The 24,406-nt window shown below is 35.2% G+C and overlaps 1 protein-coding gene across 13 annotated transcripts in view; it reads left to right on the forward strand.

Annotated features, from left to right (window-relative positions):
* Positions 1 to 24,406, forward strand: part of MCTP1 (multiple C2 and transmembrane domain containing 1) — a 272,517-nt gene that overhangs the window by 154,927 nt on the left and 93,184 nt on the right. For all 13 annotated transcript variants that reach the window (XM_066988625.1, XM_066988619.1, XM_066988626.1 and 10 more), the window contains 6 exons: positions 2,613 to 2,706; positions 14,595 to 14,697; positions 17,995 to 18,097; positions 18,479 to 18,580; positions 18,923 to 18,997; positions 20,812 to 20,931. In XM_066988625.1, coding sequence (XP_066844726.1) covers positions 2,613 to 2,706; positions 14,595 to 14,697; positions 17,995 to 18,097; positions 18,479 to 18,580; positions 18,923 to 18,997; positions 20,812 to 20,931 — 597 coding nt within the window. The remainder of the gene's footprint in view (positions 1 to 2,612; positions 2,707 to 14,594; positions 14,698 to 17,994; positions 18,098 to 18,478; positions 18,581 to 18,922; positions 18,998 to 20,811; positions 20,932 to 24,406) is intronic.

The following is a 24,406-nucleotide window of genomic DNA, read 5'->3' on the forward strand; positions in this document are numbered from 1 at the left end:
AGCTGTCAATCAGTACTGGCCCCTCAGTGTATCTCGATGCCATAGGATGGGGTATTGCTTCTCCCATAATAGAGCTGAACTGAGATGCTCTCCCTGACAGCTGCTGCAGCCATACAGAAAATATATTATACAGCCTTTCATTAAAAAAATAAAGAGGACTCATCTCCAGAGCATTTCAATCTTTTCCCATCTATTGAGGGCTGAAAAGATTCACTGCAAATCACAGATTCCTCTGCTATGGAAATTTCAGGCTTCAGAAACCATAGGTTTTTGAGGCCTTCAACAATAATCATAAATAAGAAGACAATATGATCTGATAAATCATTACTTAAAGTTATGTATTTAAAGTAACGTATTAAAGTCATTTGCTTCTCCCAGAGTCTGTGCAGTAGCGCTGTATACATTTTCACTAGTCTCCACTGTCACGGGGTGCACGTAATCTAAACTAGCTGACTTGCTGGAACTAAAGTTCAAAAATAATTGTTCTGTGGGATGCTAACAAAGGTAGCAAAGTGGAATACAGTACCAGTGCCTTTTTGCAGAACATGCAATTTGCTGGGTGAAATTTGGAGAGGGGAGGATGTACAGCATTGCAGGAAAGGGAGCAGTTTTTTGTCCTGGTCTGTGTTTGTTTGGTGTTTTATTTTGCTTTGTTTTTGCTTTGTTTTCTTTTTGAAGCTAGGTGTTTGTTTCAGTCATTGTGAAACACGTAAAACGTGAAAACCTGTTTGTTAGGTCCTTTCACTTTCATCATGGTATTAGAGCAGAATTATCTCCGTTGAAGTACGAGCTCTGATAAGGAGCTTCCAAACCTCGATCATTATTGAAGTAAATGCGAGATGGTGCCAGCATGGATCTGAATTATAACACTGCTATCTGTACCACCACCTCTGCCACTTTCAGCTTGCATGTAAGCACAAAAGCAGAGGGTTGAGTGTGTGCTGATTAAAGTTCACCGTCAGTACTTTTAAACCCTATTTCTCATTATAAACCTATTAAAAACAAATAAAAATTATCAACCATTTTCCTGTGATGACATACATGCATATTTGTAAGTATGTTGCACGTGTGGTACTGCGCTTAACTGGATTCCTCAGGTCAGGATACTAAGGACAAACCTTCACTGTAAACAATAAATAGTCAGTTGGGGCTTCTGAAATTAATTAATCAGATTGTGATTGGGCTGTTAGAATGCCTTGTTGACAGAAAGAGGGAGATGTATATTATACGTCTAACGTTTTAAAGGATTTTATCTATGCATCAGATTTTTGCGACATTTAATATTGCATTTAAGCAGCACCTGTGATTTTTAGATAAGTGATGTTATTGTGGTTGTCCTTAATAGTCAGTTTTGAATTCATAATAAATTTCAGAATTTTTGACCTGATGTTTACCTGATGGTCGCATATTCTAGAAATCTAGACATTACGATAAGCAGTAAAAAAAGGTTTCACCTGCTAACATACCTTCACATACCTAATTAAAATATTAGAAATGGCCACGGGAACATTTTGCATTTTTTTCAGATGTTAAAATGTTTAGAAATAAATGTACCAGCTAGCATTTATGAACAGGACTTGCAAAAGTAACCCAAAATTAGGCCACATATGATTATAATTTAAAATGGATTTAAAAATCTAATTTTAGTTTCCTCTTTTGGAGTTCTTCCCATAGGTTATGAAGAAACTAAATGTTAACGTCGTATTTGCTATTAATTGATTGCAAAATCAAAATTGAATTCGATGTACCAGCATTTGAAGTTCTGCAACTTTTAAATTACGTTCAAAGTTGGAGCTTAAAAATTTTGGCATACCATGCCTAGCAGCTACAATACCCCCAGTTTGTTACATTTGGTCATTTGAAAAAACTGAATGCAGCTTCCAAGCAGCTTTATATAACTACATAGGATGAGTAAATGCAATTGTTACTCTGCTCTTTACATATATTAAAAAAGGAAGAAAAATTAGATACTGCAGAAACTGATGGTTAAAAAAAAAAAAAGTAAACCCTTTTTTGCTGTGTAATTGAAATTATCTTCTCATTCATTTTTTTCAATCTTTTATTGCCTGTGTTTATTATGAAAAGTGTTAAATTGCTAGAATCCTCTTTTGATTGTTTTTGCTCATATTATTTGCTGCATATATGCTGCATACAGGCTTACATATAATGATCAAGAACAATGAAATTGATACTGGTCCTAAGTCACTGTTCAAAATATTCTTGGAGCCTTCAAAGGGAAAATGTGAGCACAGATTTCACAAAAGTATTCAGGGAGATGAAATGTTTGTATTAATTTTGTTAATACATTGATGTAATTTACAATTGTGATGGAGAGTTGTTTATGTGCTATTAGGGGGATTAAGTCAGTAGAATTAGCATATTTAATCATTTATATTATAATTTTTCCTTTGTGTTTTTGATTGATAAGTTAAAGTTGCAAAATACTGAAAGAAACACCAACAACTGCATGTTTTGCAGAAAATAATAATTAAAAGTGTGAATATGTTAGAATTACACTAACTTATATTTGGGAGAGGGAAGAAGCTACCAACATTGCTTTCATTTTGTCCTTTTTACAATCTAGAATTGTATTTCTTATTATTGTTTTTTAGAGTCCAATGAGGATGTTCCATAACATGAAGGACGTGGGATTTCTTCAGGTGAAGGTCATCCGAGCAGAAGCATTGATGGCAGCTGATGTTACAGGCAAGGACTCATTTAGTTTCTGTGACAGTAAATAGTAGTACTAGGCCTTTTTAAAAGTGATTAAAAGATGGTTAAGTTTATCAAAATATTATTGCCTGCTTGCTTAGTCTCACCTTCTCCTCATTAAAAAGATCCTCAGACATACAAACAAAACTTTTGTAAGCAAGGCAGCAAATCATTCTAATGCTAGTGGACTCCTATGTAGGTTATTTCTGAGAAGGGTGAAATACATATTTTGACCCCATCAGAGGTCCTGCAGAAAGTACTGTATGAGATACTTATTCAAGATTTCTTTTTCTAATTTGGATTATTTTGTATATTTGTATCTATTAAAGCTGAGTTCAACAGACAAGGGAAATGAAAGATGATAGATATAGATAGAACTTTTTTAGATAGAATTTTAGATAGAATTTTTTGCCAAAATAATTGTTTGGCACCTGCCAGATATATAGCAAGGCTGCTTTTGGTTTCAGATATTTCAAACACATGTAAAGTTTCCTTTAAGTAGTGCTTGTCTGTTTAAAAAGGGAAATAAGAATTTTTATATATTATTTTCTATTTTAAGTTATATAGGATGATTGGATAATTAAACCTGTTTCTTTTCAAAACACAGGAAAAGTATCCCAGCCATACTGAATATATTTCTTCAGAAATATCCAAGTTATGTCCTGAAAGTATAATCACCTTCATACTGCAAAGGTTAAATGGAGCAAAACAAGCTCGTTCTCTGTCAGAAAATAACCATCTTCATAATTTTTTTTAAAGGCAAACTATCCTAATATAGCTGGTTTGAGTGCAATTTGGATGTAAATATTTTACTACAAGAGCAGATATAGATATATAGGATGATACTTTCTTTTAATGGTTTTGTTCAAATTAGCATGAGTACCAGTATTTTTTTTCTTAGACAAGGTAACAGAGTAAACATTTAATTGCTGAAACTGATCTTCCAGTTTGTGGCGCACAAAATAACAGATTCTATTTTTGGGGAGCTTGGAGAAATGCTTCTAAAGATTCCTCACTCTGCTTTGACCTTATAATCCAATGTGGTCTGAACAGAGAGAGAGATTAAGTTATTCAGGGGCAAATGGGATAATTCAGTCCCTGACCTCATTCAGTCTTCGACTTTTCCAGATCAACATGTCATTTGTGCTGGTTGAACAGATTTTTTGGAAATACATTTGATTCAATTAAAGATGTACAGAGCTACCAAAAATTTTCAGACATTACATTTAGAATGACAGTCAGGAAGACTGGGAAGAACACACAATAACTTGCCCATGTCCTTAGTATTTTGCTCACTAGCATTTGTACAGTATATATGCTTTTTAAAAAGGCTATGTATTCTAGATGTAACAGAAATCCATGCAAATATTGGATAGTAGTATTTGGTATTTTGAAAAGAGGACAATGGGTTCTTATTAATTTAATTTATGTGGGCATGTACAGATAATTTCAAATTAAAATTTAAGTAGTAATATTTACAAGTAGGCATTTGTTGATTGTCAGTAAATCATGTCTGTAAAAACTACCAAAAAAAAAAAATCCTTCACCTATGTTCAGCTGAGCAATACTTACTAGTCAGTTTAGAGAACACTGTCATCAGTAGTATAACTTGCGCAATTAAGGATTGCTTATGTGAATAAAAACCCAGGAGTAGTTTGCTCTTCTTAATATATCATTTTTTTCACAGTTAATCTTTTGCCCTTCCCTGAGTCTGAAAAGTAGCTGAAACACCTGTGTTGTACCCGTCTGATTTGCTCTGTTTCCTGTGTGTTGAACATATCCCATTTCACTTTCAGGAATCTTTTCATATGCAGTAATAAATCAAAATTTATTAGTTTGGACTGAATGGATTTTTAAAATCCATAATATTCCATCATTAAACATAAGTATAGATGGAAAAAAGATTTCTGTAATCTTTTAAGTAGTCATCAGTCTTACTACACAGTTACAAAGATATTTTTTTTTCCTTTCAAAACGTGAAATTTTTCTTTTGTTACCATACATTCATTGAGAAGCATTGTAATACTGTATTAACTCTGTTTGAATAAAGAGCAATTGAGACTCCCGTTGAATGAATGAGTAAAAAGCACAAATTACTTTTTAATGAAACCCTCAATTCTCCTCCTTTCCAGAGAGAAAGCCCATAGTCTTGTTCAGCTGAATACTTCTACAGTAGGTCACTTCAGTTAAGCCCCTAATAAACTGTTGATAGTTGAGGGTAGTTTTTTCTTCCCCGTTAATAGCCGGGTGTTGGACGCTGCACTTCAAATCATTAAGGTTAAGACCGATTTTTAAACAGAGGGAGAGGAAAAAAATAGAAGGAAAAAGAGATTAAGGGTGATGGTTAAGGCCTCCTTTTACAACTCCCAGATACACACACATGCACTGAACAAGATGCCAGGGCAGACTGAAATCTCAATGAAGCCGTGGGCAGGTGAGAAAATGGTCACCACCTGCCCGAAAAGGGGGTGCTGTCTGAATGTGCCATAACTTAGTTTGAACAATATCTGAGAAAAACACGGAGTCAGACTCCTCTTCACTCTGCCTGCTTTCACGGAAATGACTTGCCTAGGAAAGTGAGAGCCACTGAGGAGATGAGAGGTTCCTGATGGGTGCTTGAAGCCTTTCCCTGACTTCAGGGAGTGCTGAAACACAGGGCATCCGGCAGGACCAGGGCCTTGGAGAGTGCTGGCCGGTTTATCAGGACATCTTCCCTGGTTAAAGTGTCTGTTGACATCAGCCACAGAGTTCTTTCTGTTGGTAAAACAAAACTCTGCGGTTGTCACCAGTACAAAATCGTGTTCTGTTGGAAATTCTGGTCACAGCAGCTGTTATTTCATATAAAATATTTATATTTTAATGTTGCCTTTTTATATTTTATATTTTAATATTGCCTAATGTTTGCCAAACAAGCAAACATCTATAATCTAACAAATGAAATTATGTTATTGACAATACAGTTTACATTTTCTTCTATTCAGCTAAAAGAAGTTGTATTTTTCCCTCTCCCCCATGTCTTTGCTCTCTTGTGGTTCTTCTGGAAGTCATCCAGCCTTTCTCAAGGGTTCAGCTGCTTGCAGAGCACTGGAGTAGTTGCTTGTATGGCTATGGTGAAGTCCTTTTAAATGAGGAAATATTCTGATAATGCAGTAAAATGTAAGGTATAACGGATTCATCTTGTCAGCTGATCTCTGAAATTAATACACATTCTGTTTACCCAAGCCACGGGATGTTTGGACAGCAATAGACCTTTCCAAAGTGAAATAGTGTCAGTTAAAGCAATAAGTAAATTTCTGCTGCAAAGTTGTACATAAGTAGGGTGAGGGGAAACCTGCTATTTTCACAGTGTTTGCCTCTCCTTTTTTGGGGGCATATAGTTTCATCCTTTTCCTGATAACCTGAAATAAAATGTAAAACTCTGCCTTGTTATAGACGAGAAGGAAGCACGGTGGGAAAAGATGTGCTACAGGTTTTATCAGCGTCAGCGCAAGTCCCATTATTTTTCAGGAATAATAGTTAGCAACTCAGATTCATTAGCAGAGCAAAATCTGAGCTCCTCGTGACAGTCTGCCGAGAAAACAGTTTGTTTTGCTGTCTTTGGGCTTTAATTAAGACGTGCTCGATTCTAGCCCCCTCGCCTGCCTCTCGCCCACCCCCACCCCACTTGCTGTGTCACAGACCGGCGATCAGACGCTTTCAGATGGTCCAGCCCATGACTTTGACCTTCTGCGCGGTCCGGCGTTCCCTGGGGAACCGTTCAGCTCATGAGGTCTGATTTCACACTTCCAGGATGCCTCGGCTCTCTTAACAATGACAGGGAGACAAAGCCCTTTAGAGCGGGCCGCATGGGGACTTGTTTAAATTGGAAACTAGAGAGGAGTCAAGGAACAAGGTTACAGGCTACAGAATAGTGCTTTTAATAAAGAGCTCACAGCTCTGGTTCAGCTCAAAGAGGGCTACCTCTGTACAATTAATTGAGACATTTATCTGGAGCATCTTAGGCCTCTACTTTCTCACAGAATTATGTGATAAATATCAGCTAAGAGGCAAATGAGATGTGCATGAAATGAATTTTTAACACTTTGATTACTGTGTCTCCAGTCTTCATTAGAAGTTAATTTATTTGTGTTTCTGACCTCATTATTAATCAGTTTTCTGCATTTTGGGGGGACTACTGAGGTTTCAGAACCTGGTATTTGAAATGCAAGCATAGAAAATGAGAGAGTTTTTTTTTTTCTTTTTTTTTTCTTTTTAAGTTTTATGTATGGCATTCAGCCTTTCTTTTAAGAAAATTCCATGTTAAAATTTTGATTAAAATATTTGAAAGTGGAATGAAGAAACCAAGGTCGCTAGATGTGCAGAATGTAAATGAGTTTTCTAAAATCTGTTCTACTAAGATGTCTTAATACCTTTTGTGCAAAAATAGTCTTTGAAATTGTTTCTCAAATGCTAGCAAATGTCAGAATGACGTATACAAATGTTAAATTCAAAAAGGTGTGGAAGTCTGTACATGTAAAATTGAAGGAATAAATTCAAAGGCCCTTTGGAATTATGGTTCCAAAAGTAATTTGCTCTGTCAATTAGTGCACCCAGACTTCAATATACACTTGAATTATCTTCACAAAGTAATGAAAGCTATGGACACTATTCTCTGGTAGATAAAATCTCGCCTGATCCTGTCCGTATGGTTTACCTGAAGACATCAGTCCAATATCATGTACTGCAAAACTCCTTTTTCTTTCCTAATTAAAGTAGCAGTTTTAGGTTACTAATGGCAAACTCAGAGTTTAAAAGACATTTTCAATTAACCATAACATTTAGAATTAAATATCCAATGAAATTATTTGAGATTGTTACCATGTTTTCCTGTAAATATTCTGCTGAAATGAGTTGAGCAAGGTTTTGGCACTGCGCTGAATCGCCTGGTAATATGCCTTGAACATTCATGAAATCAGACCGTTGCAATGCTGCCGAAGAGGACTTACCATTTCCATTTTAAAGATGGAGAACTAAGAAAGGTTAACGGACTCAGCTAAGGCCCACAGAGCAAGTCCTTGTCAAAGCTGGCATTTGGCTTGGGTCCTGTGCTTAATCCATTAGATAAGGCAGCTTCTCATGCTATTGAGCCATTCCTTCTCCTGGCCAAAGGTCAGACTGACTGCTCTGTTGCAGGCAGCTGGCTGGCAGGGAGCTTGGAACAACATTAGTGACATTAGCGTCTGCATGAGTGGCACTGCCCCCCAGAGTCATGAACTGGCTGTCTTGTCTTCCCAAAAAATAAAGGCATTTTTTGGCTGCGGGGACTTAGGTCTGTAATGGACAGGCATGGCCAGCGTTAGGGGAGAACCATAATAACCTATGAAATATTCAAACAATATTTCAGCTTTTATAACCAAGTTAAACTTGGATTAGTTTTATGAAATTGTGTCTTATGAACTTGACTTTTAGAAGCAGAAATGGAACTGAAATCTACTATTGAATCTTGAAACTATCCAAAATGTCTTTAGTAGTCTTTCTGATTCTAGTTCAGTTTTGATACTGTAGTTTGAACAATACAAAAAATCATGTAATGTTTAGTCTGGAATAAGACTTGTGGTCTACTTACAATCTAGCAAACACTGAAGTTGGGTTTCTATCAGCTTATATAACTTTATGGACTGACCAGTAACAAGTAAATGTTAGATTCCAATCTACATTTAACCTGCCACATGGTTATTTTTTCTTTTTTCTTTTTTTTTTTTCTTTTTTTTTTTCTTTTCTTTTTTTCTTTTGGAAACAAAAAATGAAATTAGGAAATTGTTTCTGGGTGTATAGTGAATCAATGCATACTTTTTATAGCCACAGTAGAAACATCTCCACAGGACTCACAGGGATCTAGCCCCATGCTATCTGCAGACCCTTGTGAGTTAATCCTTACGTAGTGCATTAAGTTTTCAAGGGACAGGTAGGTCTGCCATATACTTCATGGCCTGAATCTACTCTGGAAACCAATTGCATCAGTGATAGCTGGTTGTAAGAGTCAATGGCAGCTCTGACTAGGAAAGAAAAAGTCATTGTGTGATGGCTGATGGTCTGGTTTTTTTTTTTTATTTTCTTTCCTACAAGCTGATTTCTCAAAGACTGAAAACAGAAAAGCATGATGTTAGGTGCACAGGTGTTTTTTTCCTGTCTAAAGCAGGTAATTATCTTACTGCATAAAATATGGATGTTGCCATACGTTTAATTACTTAAGTCTGCCTTTTTACAGTATTATCTGAATAACATAGAGCTGGCATGCAGTTTTCTGGAGACAAATGCTTACATTTAATAGAGCTCTATAATGAAAGAATATCAGAGTTGAAGTTGTACAAAACATGGAAAGAAAGAAATGTAAATTTAAGCTCTGATAGGTTTTTATCAGGGAAAAGTATTTGTGTATAAGTGGAGCCAGAAAGTGAGCATGGAATTACAATGATGTTGAACTGAAGTCCCTATTTGGAAGAATTACTGGGAAGATTTTTGCTGGGAAGACAGTCTACAAAGAATAATAAAAAAAAAAACATTGGACAACTTTGTTCCTTGGAGACTATTGAAGGGCATATCTGTTTAACTTGCCCATAAATACAGATTATATTGTATTGCAATCTGACAGCTCTAACATTCAGGTAAAGTTCATAGTTATATATATAAAAGATACTAGCATCTGAATTGGTTGCATCATTCCATCTGTTGTGAAGGAAGTGGTACTTTGGAAGCTGAATTTGGGGTGAAGTCCATGCTGTTGTCTTAGCAGAATTTGTTGCCCCCTAGAAGTGACATCCTGGGCAGGCTGTGGCTCACCTCAAGCCTGGAGGACAAGCAGCAGTGGCACATGGCTGTGAGATGGGTGCCCAACATAGACTTCTGTCAGGGCTAGGACATCAGTGCTTAAGAGTCCACAAGTTACCTGGCATCTTTTATGCTTGCTGATGAGCTCCAGCATAACGAGTGAGCTGATCTAGGAATGCAGATATCCAGTGGTCTGTGAATGGGTGAAATGGGCATTTCCTCAACTTTCCTAGATGCAGAACACAACAGAACTGTTAGGTAATGCCGTGCTGTAGCTACTTAAGAAAAAAAAATCAGAAGATAAAATAATTTAGAGGTTAAGGTTTTGTTGTTTTGATTTTCTAAGTATTTTGAGAACCAATTCAAAATTGTCACTATTTAAGTCTTTTTAAAGGTGAAAAAGAGCTCTGTATGTACTTGCAGGAGCAGAAGAGTTGTTCCAGTCACCAGCATTCTGAACTCCACGTAATGAATCTGATCTACAAACTTACAAAGACTTTCTAGACCATGTGGGACTAAGACTGTTGAAGCAAGTAACAACTAAGATCTCTTTAGTCCCAGATTAACCTCCCTTGCAGTTTAAGCATTGCTGTAGAACTGGACTTTTGCTGGTGATGAGTTTTCAGTTCATCTAGGGCCATGTGGTAGTTCTGAGAGACCAGGTGAGAGGTAAAAGACATGTTTTAAATAATGCATTTAAAGTGTGCCACATGAGGAATGCAATGCTGATTGAAGTAAAATACTTCACATAGACCTAAGCGAAGTAATCTCAGATGGCATTCCAGTCTTGCTGACTGTCTAAACATTACATGCAATATAGCATAGCACAAACAAGGATATCTGCCAAAGTAGATGCAATCTCTGTTTTAATGAATAAAGCGGGAGACTGCAAAAGATAAGGAGTTCTTTATTTTTTTTATGCAAGAGCTTACATTGTGAAGTAGAATATCTTCTAGGTGTAATTCTCAGATAGTATGGGTCTGCAATGACTAAAGAGGGGAAAAGGGTGAGAAAGATCCATCAAAAGAGAAACTGATTTCTCTTCCGGACTACCATGAGTATTATTTAAATTAGCACTTTATTTCCATCATTTTAGGAGCCCTTAGGACTTTACAAGTAGAGTCCAAAAAGCATGAAACAAAGTGGATAAATGAGATTTGTTTGACTTCTTATTGAGGTTTACTGCAGGTTTGATTTCAGTTACTGGGAAGGTGTACTTCATTGGTTTTATTACCTACTTGTCTTACGAATTCCTTCAAACAGTGCCAAGCATAATAGTGATTAGTCCCACTGAGGTCATGGGATTACTCAAAATCATAGGTGCTGGTTTCAGTGGAGCTGGGGGCATGCTATTAACGTGTGAATTCCTTAAGTAGAGGTGGTGGTCTTGCACAGCACGGAGCCCACACGTTTAGGGCTATATTTGGATGCAGTTTGTGGATGTCATCCTGATCGATAAATTTAAGTACCTCTAAAGTGATCAAATCAGAAGCTGGAGGCCTACAAAAGGCACAGAGCAGCCTCAGTAAATACATAGGTTTGGGTAAAATTTCTTAACATATGACAGGTTATGACAGGTGGTAATATATGACAGTCATGATTCAGTTTGTAGTGAAAAGCGTACATGTGATGATGATATAATTTAGACTGATGTAATTGAGCTTAGGCAGCACAAGTCTAATTGAAAGTTTTAAAGTGTACTTTTAGGACTGCTAGATGAATATCAAATTTCTGAACACGCATGACTCTTTAATACTAAAATGAAAAAAAAAGCATTTTTTTTTTCTTCTTAAATTGCCACTTGCATTAACTAGACAGAATTTGTCTGAGGTTGGCTTGGTTAGAGCATGTTTTGTACTTAAGGTAATGGTTTTGAAAAGTGCAGTGATGAATATATGTTGTAAGTTCTTGGATTTCCTTAGTCCTAGAGACTGAGGAGACATAAGATGCAGTCTTTTATATTTTAATGTTCTTTTAAGACTTTCATTAGGAATGTTCCCATTACTTTAAACACTTGCAATGCAGGAGGTTGCCATGGCTGTCAGTGAGAGGTAAGATTGTAGTTGTTCTTTCTAATAATGAAAACTTGAAAGATGACAGATGGATGTGAGTTTCACTAAGTACTTGTACATTTCTCTGGCTTTGTCTTTCTGGATCATGTTCACTTATTTGGGTTGGTATCCAAATAACATTTGCACGTACCATATGTTTAGCATGTCAGCTAAGAGTGTTCTTTCAGATACCCCGCTTAGTTATGAGCGTTTTAGCATACGGAAGGAGTGCCCATAGGCGATGGTGAAGGGCCTTGCAGATGGGAACTTCATAGCCTCCTCATATGGTAAAAGCAGTGTGCCTTAGTAAGGATATTCATAGCAAGGAAACTTCTACTTGGGAACCAACATATTTGGGCCTTCCTTTGTACCATCTCATAATATTTCCTTTTGTCAATATCTCAAACTCTTTTCAACTTATTTCAGGGGGTAGGGGAGAGACTTGAAAAGCTGAGCATGAGAGGGATTCTTTTATTTCTGATAACCATTTGACTTTGGTTTGATTGAGGACCTCTGTGATTAATGATACATATTATATAGTGTTCTTAAACGGATTTATGTTCATATAAATATATAAAGAGAGTCACTGAAAAAGTGTGTGTCAACAGATGCAGGAAATAAATTAATCTATTAAATACTTCCCCTTTTTTTACAGACAGGACCTCTAGACACTCTAGCAAGTTTTTACTGTATCTGTATACAATTAATAAGCACAAATCACATTTCCCTGTCATATGCAAATATGACTGATGATGCTGTGAAAAAGGAGATAACACCTCGCTCACCTTTTGTGTCAGTTCTGCCTTGTTACTCTAACTATCTTGTGGTTTATGATAATTTTTTTCCAAATACTGAAATCTAGAGAAGGTAAATAAATATGATTTTTTGAAGTTTCCTACAACTATTTAGGCTTGTTATGAAGCAGGAAAACATCAAGCAGGAAAACATCATATATTCATCTCTGGTGACTAATAAGTTAGTCCTTTTTCACGTTTAATGGGAAAGATTCAGTGATACTCTGTTTTCGAGAGAAGGTAAACGTCTGTTCTAACTGTAATTTACAATGCATTTAAAACAATTATTCTTTATCATTAAAGTTAATAATATGCACATTAACCTCTGATGTAGTCTGAATCAATATTGTAGTTTGGAAGATCTGACCCCTGGACAGCTTTGTCTAAATATTGATTTCATTGTCATTTGAATAAGGTATGAAACAAATTACATGCCTCCCTAATATCATTAATGTAGACCCATTGAGCTACTCAGTTTATGGCTTCTTATAATACATGACATAGCATGACGGAATTATTGAAGACACTGTGAAATGCAATTGCATAGTGTGCTAGATTTGATTGTGGAAGGCCAAAGCCAACACTCCGTAACTTTTAAACACTTTGCCATCCAAAGAAAGTCCAGAGACGTGAATGCTCTACTCTCTAGTGTGCAGTTCAGTTGTTAATTTCTGACAAAGTTTCCTCGGGTTCTGGAAGTAGCAATTTGTTTTCCAGCTTTGTACTAATGTATTTGTAGCCTTAAATGAAAATAATACGTGCCCTTGTATGCTGTGCCAAAGGTGAAGGTAAGCAGGCACAGAAGTCAGCCAGGCTAGAACTACTGACATTGTACAATGTTTAAATTTGCCTTTAGCATACCTGGTTGTCTATGAGTTTCATTTTGCTAATTGATAGGACAGCAAAATGATAAGCATTGGATTGTTCCTTTCAGTTACTGGATAAAAACAAAATAGGTAGGAAGGATCTCTCTGTTTGGCTATTACTATCATTATTTAAATATTAGTTAACTATTTTTTTCGCTTTATCAGCTCTTTATTGCAACTGTGTTCTCATCATTCCCCCTCATGTTTTTTTTTTTTTTCTCTTCCTTTCTTTCTTCTTCCGTCTTTGGGAAGGTCCTTTTTTACATGGCTGAACTGTTGCTAAACATGAGACTCAGATGTCTAATTTCTTTCTTCTCCTTTCCAAATACAAATCCTGGCTTTGTAGATATCTAAGAAAAAGCTTAGTGTAACTTGTACATCATCCCCCTAAAATTTTAGTCTGGGTGATTTTTTTCTCCTGTCTCTTTGGTTGGTAGCTGAACACAGCTCACCTTTACTTGTAAGCTGCCACACATGTAGGGGCACACACACATACTTTCTTTACCCATTCCTTCTCTTTAGATTAAAAAAAAGAAAACAAATAAACAAAAAATGTCTGTATCAGTCAATCATACAATTTTCATTATCTACATATTACACTTTTAAAGCATCATCTTCGTACTTTTATCTGTGGTGGCTTTCACGCTGGGGGACCTTCTTGTAAATATGTGCAAAGCTACTTCATTGTGCATTAATGTATACAAAAATCTCAACCACATTTGAGCTTCTGCTGTGCTGAGACTGCAGCCCATCATTCCAGCTGATATTTTCTCATTGTTTAATTGTACTTGCCTATTTTCTCTCTTTTGTTAGGCTTTTATCTGAAACTGTCTTTAAGTCTTTTTGATTTGGGGGAAACGATTTGTGCAGCATGAAACATGTAGAGCATAGTAATCTTTGGATAAGTATCATGGGTGCTATGTTATTACAAATAATATGGAGTAATACTTTTTCAACATATAAAAATGCTCTAATAATGTTATAATTGCAGTCAACATAGTTTTGGCACAATTAAAGTATAGTTCTCTTAGCTGTCTCAGAAGGGTGCTTGGCACCTTTTAGGAACATACTGGTTTTGATGAGATAAAAACTATATGGTAATTTTTTTCTTTTCACTTTTCTTTTTTTTTTCTCCTTTCCTTTTGCCTTTACGAAAAAAAATGTTATTTTACTGAAGAATCTTAATAGATTACAAGGATGATCAGTCTGTTATCATGATCTTGAATAAAATGCAGACCACAGGACTTAGCTGAATTGATTCTTCATTGACTTAAAGTTTAGAAAAACAAACAATTTTGATTTAGAAGTTGCTCATGGTGTATTTTCTCAGTTCATAAAATTTGTTCCAAATTCTCTCTTCATAGGTAAAAGTGACCCATTTTGTGTAGTTGAACTGAATAATGACAGACTGCTGACACATACGGTCTACAAGAACCTCAATCCAGAGTGGAACAAAATCTTCACATTGTAGGTGTTTTGGTTTTGTGAGTGTTTCATGGTGGTTCTTTTGTTTTGTGTTGTTTTGTTTGTTTGTTTGAAGGGAATATATGTGTAAATCAAAGGTACCTACCTCAAGTTCCAGTGAAAGTAACCAATGATGACATACTGCCATTTCTAAACCACACAGCTGCACACTTTTTTGAGGGTTAAAAACATGAAAAATAAAATAGAGAAAAGGCAACATTTACTATTTAAAAGGTAAAAAAGCAAGTTTATTTCTTGTAAACCAGAAACGAGACATACTGAGCATTCCAGACTTCTTCTATCTTCAGTGGAGTTTCAAGGGCTTACTACTGTGGTTTTGGCCCTGAAGTTTGGGTGGAAAAAAGATTCTGTGACCTTCAGTAAAATGTGGTTGTTAACCTTAATGAACTACTCAAAAACTATATAAAGGAATGAATTTTAAATGCATTCATGCTTTTCTGAATTATGGTCTTTGAATTTTGCATTTGTTATTCCTATTTGCCAACTGTACTTCTCACAATATAATGTCATAATAGTGAAATGTTGCTATTGGGCAAAATGCAGTCTTAAGTGTTTAGTTTATTGGGAAGTGGTGCAGTTATCTTCTTTTTTCTTTTTTTCTTGTTCTTTTTTCTTTTTTCTTTTTTCTTTTTTCTTTTTTCTTTTTCTTTTTCTTTTTCTTTTTCTTTTTTTTTCTTTTTCTTTTTCTTTTTCTTTTTCTTTTTCTTTTTCTTTTTCTTTTTCTTTTTCTTTTTCTTTTTCTTTTTCTTTTTCTTTTTCTTTTTCTTTTTCTTTTTCTTTTTCTTTTTCTTTTTCTTTTTCTTTTTCTTTTTCTTTTTCTTTTTCTTTTTCTTTTTCTTTTTCTTTTTCTTTTTCTTTTTCTTTTTCTTTTTCTTTTTCTTTTTCTTTTTCTTTTTCTTTTTCTTTTTCTTTTTCTTTTTCTTTTTCTTTTTCTTTTTCTTTTTCTTTTTCTTTTTCTTTTTCTTTTTCTTTTTCTTTTTCTTTTTCTTTTTCTTTTTCTTTTTCTTTTTCTTTTTCTTTTTCTTTTTCTTTTTCTTTTTCTTTTTCTTTTTCTTTTTCTTTTTCTTTTTCTTTTTCTTTTTCTTTTTCTTTTTCTTTTTCTTTTTCTTTTTCTTTTTCTTTTTCTTTTTCTTTTTCTTTTTCTTTTTCTTTTTCTTTTTCTTTTTCTTTTTCTTTCTTTTTCTTTCTTTTTCTTTTTCTTTTTCTTTTTCTTTTTCTTTTTCTTTTTCTTTTTCTTTTTCTTTTTCTTTTTCTTTTTCTTTTTCTTTTTCTTTTTCTTTTTCTTTTTCTTTTTCTTTTTCTTTTTCTTTTTCTTTTTCTTTTTCTTTTTCTTTTTCTTTTTCTTTTTCTTTTTCTTTTTCTTTTTCTTTTTCTTTTTCTTTTTCTTTTTCTTTTTCTTTTTCTTTTTCTTTTTCTTTTTCTTTTTCTTTTTCTTTTTCTTTTTCTTTTTCTTTTTCTTTTTCTTTTTCTTTTTCTTTTTCTTTTTCTTTTTCTTTTTCTTTTTCTTTTTCTTTTTCTTTTTCTTTTTCTTTTTCTTTTTCTTTTTCTTTTTCTTTTTCTTTTTCTTTTTCTTTTTCTTTTTCTTTTTCTTTTTCTTTTTCTTTTTCTTTTTCTTTTTCTTTTTCTTTTTTTTCTTTTTCTTTTTCTTTTTCTTTTTCTTTTTCTTTTTCTTTTTCTTTTTCTTTTTCTTTTTCTTTTTCTTTTTCTTTTTCTTTTTCTTTTTCTTTTCTTTTTTTCTCCTTTCTCCTTTCTCCTTTCTCCTTTCTCCTTTCTTTCTTTTTTTTAATCCCTGTGTTATTTTGAACACAGTAAAAGGTTCTGACAAAGTAGAAAAAAGTCTTCCACAAACAAAATGTTCATGTTATTTGTCTTGCTCTGTTGCCTTTTTTTTTTTCTTTCTGTCTGTTGGAATGTTACATCAGTGAGTAGAAAACTGATCAGCTGCATGTTTCTCTGCTACTGAAATCAGCTAACAATCCACTGAAAAAATAATAGAGCTTTTAGCTTTGTGTACACTTATCTCACTTTAGCATAAGTGAAAATGCTGTTATGCCATTGATCTTAAATCACAGTCTGATTTTAATCTTCATATTTTTTTCCTCTAAGTCTGTCACTCATATGCTTGGCATCCGCAGCTTTCCTTACCCTGCAGTTGGCTCTCAGGAATGAACTCTGAACAAAAGAAAAACTCTCACAATAGTTGTACTTCCCATTAGCTTATTAACATAGTTCTCATTTGTGTATCTGTACAAACATGCTAATTTCTTCATTAATTTATTTTTAATTATCTATTAATAGAAACGATAACTAATCAACCTCCACTGCTCAACAGTGTTCTCTGCATAAGGAGTTGCCTGCTTTCATACAGGACAAAAGACTAATCAGGAATTAAATAGAAAAACTCAAAAGACCTTCAAGGAAAGTTTTCACCTCTCTTACACACATATCTGCACAGACTATTTTGCTTGTCCTCAAATGTGTTATTTAATTTTGGACTAGCAATGCAGTTTCCTCTGGAGGCACATATTTTAGTGAAGCTGAAGTGCTTTGCTTGAATTCATATTTCCTGGATCAGCTGTTTGATCAAAGACGAGTTCTCTCAAACAATTTTGGTATTTTCTCTCTGCATAAGGAATGTGATTTTTTTCACTTGAGAGTTTGCAATGTACAGCGACATTTGTTGTCCACGGTGGTGGAGTGTTTAATAGCTTGCAGGCAAAAAACAGAACTAGCTGAAAAACACGTCATTTCTTATTTCTTGTTCCTAAGTTGTTGTAATGACTGCTGTGTGTTTGTAATTAAGCAAGGATTTTAGAATTAAAGAGCTCATTCTCTTTACAAGGATGCCTCGTGTAGCTGATGATTGTTTTCATTTACAAGCCTGCAGACAGCACAGTGTTTGCAGTAGGATTTGCTGCAGGGGTAGCAGTGTTCAGGGTGGCTGTGAGTCTCAGCCCGCTGCTTGCCGTGGTAAATCCCCAGTGCTCCTCCGCGCTGGCTCTCCTTGCAGCTCACGCAGCGCAAATGCCAGGTAGGAAATTTAAAGCAACATCCTTCAGAAAACTTCTGCTGGCAAAGCCTTGCAGAGCGCAGTCGCTGCAGCTCCTGGAGAGAGCTGGGGTTACATGGAGGGAAGCCTCATTTTCTTGGATTTTGTTCTCTGCTGTGGCTTGGAAAATATACACAAGTTTCTGGTTTTGCTAACCTCTTGTGCTTTTGTCCTTGGTAACTGCTGGTGTAGGTGACTTCTCTCCTCCATGTGTGCTTTTCCCTCTGTAGCAATATTAAAGACATCCACTCGGTGCTTGAAGTGACAGTTTATGATGAGGACCGCGATCGGAGTGCTGACTTTCTAGGCAAAGTTGCGATACCACTGCTGTCTGTAAGTTTCATTCACCTGACACACCAGTCTGTATTCTTCCTGCTGAAGGGGGGAGAATGAGAAAAAAAAAAAAAAAGAAGAGGAAGAAGAAGGAAAAAAAAAAAAGAGAGAGATTTGCAGCTCTGTGTCTGTCATTTCTCAACCAAGGTCTGTAATAAGAACACTAAAATTTTAACATACTCCATTCACGGCCATGTTGAATCCCATGATAGTTAATTTTTCCTGACAGACTCGGTCCTGGTAATGAACAGGTACTTGTCAGACTTGCCACAGTTGTTTTGGGTTCTCTGTCAGTTTCAGCAGCTGGGGGTCAGGGGTCACCGGGGGGGGGTATTCAGTGGAGACCGCGAGACAGACGGCTGTCATGTCCTTTTCCTGCAGATTCAAAATGGTGAACAGAAAGCCTACGTCTTGAAAAACAAGCAGCTGACAGGGCCAACAAAGGGGGTCATCTATCTTGAAATAGATGTGATTTTTAATGCTGTAAGTCTTAACTTTGGCTTTTTTGTACTGCTAAAGAGTTCAGTTTCATGAAAGCTTTTGTTCACGATTTGTAGAGAATTTCTGTCATTCCTCATTTTCTCTAAACCTTGATGTATACCACAGAATACTCTTCTGCCAATGCCTGGCACACCCACTCTTTTTGTTGCTGCTGCTGCTATTGCTGCTAATGCACGAAGCAGCAGCCCTTGCCTCTGTGTGCATCTGTGTGTCCTGGGCTTGGCAGCCGTGACTTTGAAACTTCATAATTTTTGCAAATCGGAGCATGTGTTATTAGTAAGGAGCGAGTAAGCTTGAAATATTGACACACATTTTAATGCGTAGGTGAAAGCCAGCATACGAACCTTAATGCCCAAAGAACAGAAGTACATTGAAGAGGAAAACAGACTGTCTAAACAGGTAAAGAGTAAGGAAACACTAATCCTTTCCAAAAGCCTTAATATCGAGTGTGCACATCTAAATATCTGGTATCGCGCTGCTGAGGGTAAAGAATAACATTTTCATTACCTGTTTACAAAAGAATATGATAGGTAGAAAGAGACAGAAACAAAATACGTGGTTTTATTGTATCTCTTCTCTATAAACTGCAGCTTAATTTCCATGAAATACGTGAATAAGAACACAGTTGAAACCATCAGGTTCCACACATATCAGATTATAGTGCAGGTGCATGTAAACTAAGTCTTGCATAAATTTTTGCTGTTAACCTTGACCTGAAAGATCTCAATTTTTGTGTATGGTAGAGACTCTTTCAGCATTCTGTAGCCAAATTTTGCACAGCTTTATGGAGTAAGGTTTGAATCTCAGGTGGAAGCAAACTAAGACTCCTTATCACTTTTGAGAGCCATCTGGGTAGGAAATGTGTGGACCCTATTTCTTTTTTCTTTCTTTTTTTTTTCCTGATTATTTGCCACTGATAGTTTTAACAGTAAACACATCTTACTTTTTTCTGCATTTCAATTGCTTTTTTTCAGTTTTTCATGTTACATGAATGATGTATTTTATATGGGGAGAACAGAGCTTTTGACTGAATTGTGGCAACAGGATTTTTTGTTTGCAGTGAAAAGACAAAAGTCTTGAAACTGATTTTTATTTTGTAGAAAACTTCTGGCTTGAGTATAATTTATCTGCGGGATGAATTGTGAATGCGTTGTTTGATGTGTTTCGTTAAAAAGAATATTTATTTCTTTACTCTTGGGAGTAAAGAGTTTACTAAACCTGCATTTTTCACTGTTATGCCAGCAAGGAAACAAGAAGGCCTTTTATTCAAGATTCATTCTTCTCCCCTCTTTGATAACCAAAAATGGCATTGTGCTTTCTGCAGATGGCAAGAGGAGTAAACTTTAAATATCCACTTGGTGGTTTGTTTTTCCTTTTAGCTTTTCTGGAATATCCGACCACAATACCACATGTAGAAAAAAATAAAATAAAAATGAATCTTTACATATGACTAATGCAGTAGCATTTCAAACTATCCAGATGTTCTGGGAGAGAGCACATCTTACCTACCTAGCACTTTATATGCCATTCAATACAGAAATGGAATGATTCACTGGTTTGTTTTCTTCTTTTGGCCAGGTGTATTGCCATTTTAGTGGATTTAAGGGTAATCTTCTGAATTAAACCTAGCCCTGTAATATTTCATCTTGATAGAGATGCAGTTAAAGTTACTTTGATAGATACTTAAACCACACATGGTGATCATGTGAAGTTGTTGCGAAGGAGGAAAATTGGATGTAAAGAATATGTTTGATCTTACAGCAGTGATTTTGCATGTCAAGTTAGCATCCTACTGCATCTTCTTATTAAGAAAGGACAGAATTTTCTAAGTAATTAAGAAAGGGGAAAACCTTGCCTGTTTAATAAAACTCTGATATCTTAATAACAAAATAATTCGTGACATTTCTCAAGTAGCTTTTAAAAATAGATCTCCAGTTGTCACAAAGTTGTGCGAGTGAAGACAACAATTTGTATATAGTTTAGAACTAAATTCAGCAAATAACAATGATACATTTAGATAAATTCTCTGTCTTCCAAGTCTCTAATTTTAAAATACTATTCTCTCTCTGTGAGATAGAGCTTAACCTAGACAGTTTACCATGATATTTTTTCTCAACCTTTACCCAAATTAACAATGAGAATATTATAAACATAAACCTCTTCTGAAGCTTTTGAGGTTTTGAAATATTTTCATTCTTTCACCTTTTTACCAGCTGCTGTTGAGAAATTTCATCCGCATGAAACGTTGTGTCATGGTGCTCATAAATGCCGCCTACTACATTAACAGTTGCTTTGACTGGGATTCACCCCCAAGAAGTCTTGCTGCTTTTTTGGTATGATCTTCTTTATATTACTGTTAATCACCTTTGTGTTAAAGACCAAGAGATGATACAATCTTCATGTAGGCGTTCCTGAATTCTTTTCATTTAAAGTTTTATTTAAAACTATGAGGATATCACAAATCATTTTTATTCACATTTTTTAAAAGTACAGAGTTGTAAAATGTCACACAAACAATATGATCTTTTAAAAATATTTATAATTGTACAAATGGAAGTATGTGATATGACACAGTACAGTTGGTAAAGTATGGGATGATACATATTGAGCTTCTCACGCGTTACTTCTGTTAATTTTTGCTTGTTCCCCTTGTATAATGTTTATATTTTTATAATTTGCTTTTATTGTTTAATATAGGTGCTTTTGCATATCACAGGCATAATATTATTGTTATTTTGTCTTCTACATACCGATATGCTACACCTGTAACTTCTGTAGAAGTACAAACTCTGGACCCAAGTAGTCGCTTGATTACTAAGAATTAATATCCTTGGCTAGATTAAAGACAAACAAACAAACAAAAAAACAACCAACCAACCAACCAAACAAAAAACTTTAAAATCATTAGTGCAAACAAACCTTTTAAACATCAAGCTCTGATCATAGCTCAGTTTTTAGTAAATTTGGTTTTAATAATTTAAATAAAACTAATATGTCTTCATAAACATTACCATCATTAATATTAACCTTTGTGCTCATACTAAATTTGGAAAATTCCAAGCTTTATCACAGATTGTGTTTCTCAGATGAATGTCTTTTGATTTTAATTTTCAAAACTGTATAAGCTACAAATGAGACCAGAGTTCCTGTTTGTTTGGTTTTTGCATATGGGAGTTGCACGAGGAGTTAAAATGTATGCATGGTTATGCTTTCTGGAACATCCAGATTAATGAAATTGGCCGGAATACTGCATTTAGGAACTTCTTCATCAGAGATGTGAACAGAGAATGTTTCTGATGTTGCTTTGAATAATTATAGTGAAAGTGTGGTGATGCTGCTAGAGCTTAGGTGCCTGCAGCTTGGGTCTCTGGAACTTGCAGAAATCAAACTAGGCATTGGAGCAGCAAAACAGGATACTTTGGAGTATATTTAGCTTAGGATGAACAAAATTTCATTGGAAAATGCATTGCCTACATAAAACTCATATCCTTATGCTGCTATTACTGCTCCAGTTTGTAAATATTCATCAGTCCAAGAGCATTTTTAAAATGCATTTGGAACACCTACCTGTAGAAGAAAAGAGAAATGGAATGACATGCTGTTCTTTGTGGCAAATTAAATTATTTCTTTCTCTTGGTGCACTGCTGTGGCCATGCAAAAAGATGTGTTGCTATTAAATCATGGTGGTTTCTGATCATAGAACACATTCAATGTGATAGAGAGTAGCTGGAAATGCATAGGCACAGAATTTGAGTGGAGTGGGCTGTAGGGAGTGTACTTTATTATTGTAGTTATAGAGTGTTGCAGTAGAATTTTGTTCCTGATTATACGTATATAAAAAGCTATTTGTGTTGTTGTTGTTGATTATTTAGTTTTCTTTTAGTATTTATTTCGCTGTGTGGTAGTAGAGGATGTATTATTGTCAGTGTCAGTACTGTGGCTTCATCAATATGTTCCTGATCTGCATCCAGAAGTTTTATCTGTGCCTCTCAAGCTGATGTTGTTTAGTCCAAAGATCACATCATCCCTCTGTTGGACAAAACATCCATAGCGCATTTTTTATTAGCTAAGCTGTATCTCCATGAACTTCTATCATGATTGTAAAGCTTGGATTTAGCTGGTTTCTGGAGTTTCAAGAGGTATTATGGGTCCTTGAAAAATCTCGTATCTTTCATGTGAGTGGTTCACTTTCACATGTAGTACTGAGTTGTGCTTGCACACAGGTTATGCTGCAATTCAGTAGGTTTTATAAAAAAGCTGTACTTGTATGTATCATTTTCATCACTTCAAGAGAAGATACGATTTATATAATAGTGAAGTTGTCTCCCAGAGGTTAGAGAATGTCACAGTGAAATGTCAGTCCCAGAAAGGAGATGAGAAATAGGCCATTCTGTAGGTTTCCAGCTCTGTAGGCAGACTAATAAATAATGTACTAGAAGTAAACTTTTAAACTAACCATTTCTTCCTTCTTGTTGGATTTGAAGGCATACATTGACAGATGATATCGCAACAGAGACTTACATCCATTTCACATAAGTTAAATATGTGAGCGTTGATTTTTCAGACCTCATATTGCCCCAAATTCTTAGAGTGACACTTACAGGCACCCTTTTCTCATACCTTACCCCATGTCTTTGCTTTCCAGGGGGGCCCCTGCTACACAAGACCACATGAGAAGAAATTCTGGTTGACTAGCTCAGTTTTCACAAATATAATGGGTTAGTTATAATCAGAGAGAAGTCCTGGAAAGTCAGACTGCTCTTGGAAAATGACAGAAAGCCTTGATTAATATGGTGACTCTATAATAAGCTACAGTTGTCTGCTTTATGCTCTTTGCACACTGAAGTGTTCACTGCAGTTTCTTTTAAAATCATTCTTCTTGGAGAGTCACAATGTTAGCAGGAAACACTAAAAGTGCTGGTTATTTATACTCCAGAACTTACACGTCTCAAACTTTTAAATTATCTGAGACATTTTTAAAAAGGAAATGCTTTCTGAGAGCTTTATCATGGTGTTCCTTATTCATCCTTTCTCAAAGCTATCTGAAAGTGCCAGCTCAACCACTGGTGCTTCACAAACTGTACTTAGAAGCACAGAGACTTAGAAGCTAAGTTTTCAACATTCTGGATTATGCATTTCCTAGGTTAAGCAGTTATTTTACCTGTTTCTGTTGTACTTCATAAGCTCATTGCCTTCACTAGGGATTTTGCGTGAATGACTTAAAGTTTAGTCTTCTTTTTCTTTTTTTTTTTTTTTCCCTTTTGTGTGCCTCAGTCATTCACAGTAGAAGACTAATTGCTATCCGGATGTAATTTTTTTAAAATGTTGGTGATGATCTTATTTGTTGGTGATGATCTTATTGTGACATGATATTAAGCTGTGTTGTTTTGTGGGTTGTTTTGCAGTTGTTTTTTCATTTGTTTGTTTTTTCCACATATGCAAACAGCTCATGAAATATAGGTTGATCTGGCCACAGTGATGTGACTTCCGATTTGAACTACTGTGTTTTATATTCTTTCCTCCTTCTTTCTGTCCTGTTAAATAAAGGAAATGCATAGCAACAAAGTTAAGGTTTCAGTGCAAAGGAGCTTTTACTCTGTCAGACATAGACCTGTTTTGTCTCCAAGATAATTAAGAATGTCACCTCTTTGCACTTACCCTTCTTAAGCACCTAAATACAGTGTAAAAGAACAGAATACGGGCAGAGAGCCTTTGCTGTAAATTCACCTGATTTGCTGGATTTCATGCTGATTTCTAGATTAGTTGAGCAGTTAATTTTTGTATATCTTTTATTCCATAATTAATATA

The sequence above is a fragment of the Anser cygnoides genome, chromosome Z (assembly GCF_040182565.1).
Source record: "Anser cygnoides isolate HZ-2024a breed goose chromosome Z, Taihu_goose_T2T_genome, whole genome shotgun sequence".
In the NCBI taxonomy this organism is placed as follows: domain Eukaryota; kingdom Metazoa; phylum Chordata; class Aves; order Anseriformes; family Anatidae; genus Anser; species Anser cygnoides.